General features: G+C 46.8%; 1 protein-coding gene across 1 annotated transcript; it reads left to right on the forward strand.

The window, feature by feature from the left end:
• The first annotated feature begins 3,458 nt into the window (after positions 1 to 3,458).
• On the forward strand, positions 3,459 to 4,863 carry LOC127301942 (homeobox-leucine zipper protein HOX4). Its single transcript, XM_051332253.2, has 3 exons — positions 3,459 to 3,862; positions 3,952 to 4,283; positions 4,358 to 4,863. Exons 1-3 carry the CDS (start codon positions 3,802 to 3,804, stop codon positions 4,739 to 4,741), a joined length of 777 nt encoding a protein of 258 aa, XP_051188213.1. The 5' UTR covers positions 3,459 to 3,801; the 3' UTR covers positions 4,742 to 4,863.
• Positions 4,864 to 5,238: the final 375 nt, after the last annotated feature.

Below are 5,238 nucleotides of genomic sequence, written 5' to 3' on the forward strand. Positions count from 1 at the left end.
GTGGTCACTTGCACATAATCTTATGTGAGCACTTGCTTGTTAAGGTTTAATTAGTGAAGCATAGAATTTAGCTAATGAGCAATTCTAGGATTCTAATTATATTCACCTAATGGTACTTGGTTCAATTCTCAATTATGGTCTGGTTTTATAATTGTAGTCACCCAAGTGATTCACAACTAGGTTTGAGATATAATTCTGGTTGTAGAAGTGAGATGACACCATATTGTATTAGCTAGGGTTTACTCTCCCCTAACCATGGTAATATGGTTACTTGCTTCATATCATATGTGCTTCTCTAATTCCTAAGGATTTGAGAATTGGTTCTATCTTCTACCAATTAACTTCTATTATTATCCTTAATTTATCATTAAAGTAACTACATTGGTTGTAGTTCTTTTTATAGTTAACTTTGGTCATATGGATGGATGGTTTCTCACCATATTAAGTATGGGGTTTTTCTCTAAGATTTTCTTGTGGTTCTGAAGTGAAGGATAAGTGGAATGTAGATGTGGTTTTCTTGTGGTTCTGAAGTGAAGGATAAGTGGAATGTAGATGTGGTAGAATTGTACTTATGATCACCAAGTGATTCACAAGTTAAGGTTGAGATCTAAGCCTAGGGTTACTTATTATAGATCTCCTTATAATTTCATGTGGCTGATGATATCTGCTGATCCTATTAGGGTTTAACTTATCCTCACATACTTCAAGAGCATGATCATGGTTAGACATGATCCACTTGTCCTTAATATCTCTACCTCAAGTTCTTAGGGTTTATGATCATCACTCAATTTATAATGATCAAGGTTTGGCTTCCTAAGTTATCTCTCATTAAATGGGTTCTCACTTCCATGATCAAGCATTGTCTTGATCAATTTAAGGTATAGCACTTCTATTATACTTTCTTGGATAGATATGGCTATGGTTTATCCTAAGGTTTTTGGTGTACTCCCTAGATCTCATTGAGTATGTAAGGGTTGAGTTTCCACCTAGATTCTTAGTTGAATTAATCTCTGCTTTACTTCACCAAGTAATGGATATAGTCTTGTTCCATTAGATATTAGGTTATCTCACCACTCCAAGATGAAATGGTGAATCACCTATTACTTTAGTTCAATGGTTGTTCTTTATTATTAACTAGGGAAAGCTAGATTTGGTATGAATGGTCTCTCTCAATTGGGAATGACTTTGATACTATCCTAAGGTTAGGCTCCATAGAGAATGATATGGTCACCAATATCTATGGTTAACATGGATGGATTCTCTCTCTAGGAAATATCTTGAATAAGATCCTAGGGTTCCTCTTAAAGATGATGATTGAATACTTGGATGTATATCCAAGGTTTAACTCAAGGTTTGTTAATGCTTCTCTAATAATTATAATAGAACTCTCACCTCTCTAGGTTTGGTGCTTAACTATTTGGAATAGAGAAGAATATTTATTTCTAGAGTTGATCTCCATGTCATGTTTCCAAGAATGAAGTAAAATGAATACCATGAGGTTCATGGTAGGATCAAGGATTAGTTTAAGACATGGAAAAGATAAGTCAAGAATAGTTTTTCCAATTATTGTTACTTGATTTCCAATTAAATGGATGTTCATAATTTATGGCAAGGAATATCATGTTGTGATCTTTAATAAGATCAAGTAGTTGATCCTTGATTAATAAGGTCTTGTGTTGATTTTAATTCCATTTGATCTAACCCCTTAGATCAAATCATCTCTACCCAAAACAGGTTTTAACAAAGGTCACACTGAGGTTTATAGCGCTTGACTTGATGAGCTACTTCAATTCCACCAAGGTCAAGTGAAACTTCGCCATCGTGGTGTGTTACTTTAAAGCGCGAAAATTCCCCAGATTTTCTATGCATGAATGCAATGCACACATCTGTTTACTCTATTTTTGTAACCCCGATACCTGGGATATTACAGGTATGGGGTGGGGATCCTTGCTTGTTGGTGATGACTTGACATGATGACGATGATGTTGGTGTAATGTATATTTTTGGTGGTAGCTAGGGCATACAAACTTCTTATGTCATGTATATTTTGATGAGGTGGTATATATGACGATGACCTTGCGGTGGTAGTATGAAACCCGCTTTTGATGACCTTGCGGTGGTAGTATGAAACCCGCTTTTGATGTGGTTGTAGGATGACACCATAGGACAAACTTGTTATCCACATTTGGTAATGATCATGCATGGTCCCCTTAGTTTATGAACTTGTGATGTTGTCATGCTAGGATGAACTTGTGAACTTGTCATGCTTGTGATGGTGTACTTAACTTGTTATTTAGTTCCATCTTAGTTATACGTGGTGTATAGAGAGAGGCACCCATGAGTCTACAGCTCTTGGAGGTTTTACCAAGATCAAGTTAATGACTTCTCCAACAACAGATGTAGAGAGTATGAAACTTGGGACGAGGTGGAGGAGGAGTACCACCTGTTCTTGGCTAATGATGCAATGGCATTTCAAAGTTATGGGTATTTAAGCAATGGATGATTAAGGCACGGTTTTTCAAGCTATGCCTGTTGAAGCAATGCCTCATCTGGTCAGGCAGACTAGGCAAAGATATTTTTTCAGGACGTTCCTGCTGCTTCTGATCGTGAATCAACTTTTATTTTGATCCCTTTCTAAGATCTTCTTTCTTGGTCAGATGCAATGGAACTTCATAAAGTTTGAACAACATAACCCTATGCAGACTCATTTGGGTAACCAAACACCATCTATTTGCATGAACCCCTCACAAAACCATGTTTGCAACTAACCAAACAAAAGGGTGAAAGTTGTCTTAAAAATGCAGCCCCGTGTGGGCAACCAAACTAATCACGCCCAAGATATATCGCATGATCAAAATCTTGTTTGCTTGTGTAAGGAAACATGACTTGTGAGAAAAGAAAGCTTCAACTCTAATTTATGCGATGGCCTCACGGAGTGTTGCGGCGATGGCCGTATGTGGCGGGGTTGTTCTGCGGCATTGCAAGAGTGAAGAGCTAGTGCCACGAAGGTGACTGGTTCGCAGCCATGGTTTATTTTTTCTGTTTATTTTATGTTTGTTTCAGATGTAATTTCATCCGGGAGGTATCCATTTTACTACAAGTTGTTGAACGATTTCTCGCTACTAATGTATCAAAATCCAGTATTTGTTGGATCTTTCAAAAGAAATCTGATCTCTGCGCAGGTCGTGTAATTTGTCCAAATACACCTATGCTACGTGCACGCACTTCTCCGTGCTCGCCACGCCAACCTCGCTCGGCTTTGTCTCTGAGCTTTGAGCGCCAAAAGAACGGTCCCGCGAACTGCCCGTGCGACGCGTGCTCGTTAACCATGGTTACCTACTGACCGCACCCCCGTTCCCACCTAACCCGAGGCTCGCCGAGCCGCAACCCGGCCCGGCCCGTCTGTCCCTCTCTCTCGTCCTCCTTTATTAAACGCGCACGGAAATGCAGCACGCAGTGTTGGGAAAACAGAAAGGGGAAAAGCAGGAAAAGAAGAAGCAGAGCAACACCTCCACTCCACACTCCTCCACTCTCCCCCTCTTCCCTTTCTTGGATCGTAAGAAACCCTGCGGGAATTCCGCGGTTGCGGGGAACATTTTGATCCGGGCTGCTTCAAGGGACGGAGGGCGCATGGTGTCGGCCATGGATCCAGGCGTGCGCCGGAGAACGGAGAGGCATCAGCAATGGAGGCGCCCGTGCCCTTCTTCTTCTTCTAGTCCTAGACTCGTCTCCTCCCAGTAATCGACGAAGTTCGTCGTGCTGGTGGTGGGTGCTCTCAGAATTCCGGTGAATCTTTTAGCCATGAAGCGTCCCAGCGGCGGCGGCAGCCCCTCCTCCCTCCTCCAGATGCCCAATCCGAACGGTAAACCACTCGCCCTGCTTCTCCCCTTCTTTTTTTTGGCAGATGCGAAGGTTCTGACTTCTGTGTCTCTGTCCAAACCAAATCACTAGATATGGACTACGCCATGGAGGCGGAGGCGGACGCGGAGGAGGAGATGACGGCGTACCGGGGGGAGAAGAAGCGGCGGCTGAGCGCGGAGCAGGTGCGCGCCCTGGAGCGCAGCTTCGAGGTGGAGAACAAGCTGGAGCCGGAGCGCAAGGCCCGGCTGGCGCGCGACCTCGGCCTGCAGCCGCGCCAGGTCGCCGTGTGGTTCCAGAACCGCCGCGCGCGCTGGAAGACCAAGCAGCTGGAGCGCGACTACAACGCGCTGCGCGGCTCCTACGACGCGCTGCGCCTCGACCACGACGCGCTCCGCCGCGACAAGGAGGCGCTCCTCGCCGAGGTACGTGCCGACCCCGCGCCGCTGCCGGTGGTTTTGTTCGTGCGTGCGGAATGGCTGATTGCTGTGTGTGACAGATCAAGGATCTGAAGGGGAAGCTGGGGGACGAGGACGCGGCGGCGAGCTTCACGTCGGTGAAGGAGGAGCCGGCGGCGTCGGACGGCCCGCCGCCGGCTGGCGTGGGGTCGTCCGACAGCGACTCGAGCGGGGTGCTGAACGACACGGACGCGACCGGCGCCACGCCGGCGCCTCCGGAGGCTCCTGCTCCGGATGCGGTGACCACCCTCCTCGGCGGGCCCGGCGCGGCGGCGGTGGCGGGGCACGCGTTCTTCCACGGGAGCTTCCCGAAGCTGGAGGAGGACGAGACGGGGTTCCTGGACGACGAGGGCCCGTGCGGCGGGTTCTTCGACGACGAGCCGCCGCTGGCGTGGTGGACCGAGCCCGCGGAGCCCTGGAAATGAGCCCTGGTAGAGACGGACACCTTGCGCGCGGGGGAATAAAAGATTAGTGAAGCAACCAGGCGCTTTTCTGCAAATTTTGTAAATCTTATTTTTAACTAGTCCTCTTTTTTTTCTCTGGTCAATTCTCGCCCTCCATAGGCAATTAGTGGTACTACTACTCCTCTACTAGCTCTTCCTTCTCAACAAAACCCTTGCTTGTTAAGCTAAAAATCAAGCTACTCCTACGTAGCTTACAAATTAGTACAAAGCTGGAGTCAAGTGTAAAACCCACACGAGAACGAGAGCGTGAGCGTGAGAGTGAAAGGAGACAAGGGAAAAGGACAGTGGAGGGCGGAGCAGTGAAGCGGAAGGGAGAGCAAGCAACCAAACGGACGGCCAAGGAACAGCGTCGCTGTCCGGCGGGCCCCGGCGGCCACGTGAAGCGCAGGCATTGGGCCACCCATTGACCAGGCTTGATGGTGAAGTGGGCAGAGCAGTCACCGACAGCCATCCGCTCC

Source organism: Lolium perenne, chromosome 5 (genome assembly GCF_019359855.2).
Source record: "Lolium perenne isolate Kyuss_39 chromosome 5, Kyuss_2.0, whole genome shotgun sequence".
Classification (NCBI taxonomy): Eukaryota; Viridiplantae; Streptophyta; class Magnoliopsida; order Poales; family Poaceae; genus Lolium; species Lolium perenne.

Coding starts and splice junctions, on each gene's coding strand:
- LOC127301942 (XM_051332253.2), top strand. CDS start 3,802: ATGAAGCGTCCCAGCGGCGGCGGCAGCCCCTCCTCCCTCCTCCAGATG. Junction 3,863..3,951: donor CCAGATGCCCAATCCGAACG/GTAAACCACTCG, acceptor CCAAATCACTAG/ATATGGACTACGCCATGGAG. Junction 4,284..4,357: donor AGGAGGCGCTCCTCGCCGAG/GTACGTGCCGAC, acceptor TGTGTGTGACAG/ATCAAGGATCTGAAGGGGAA.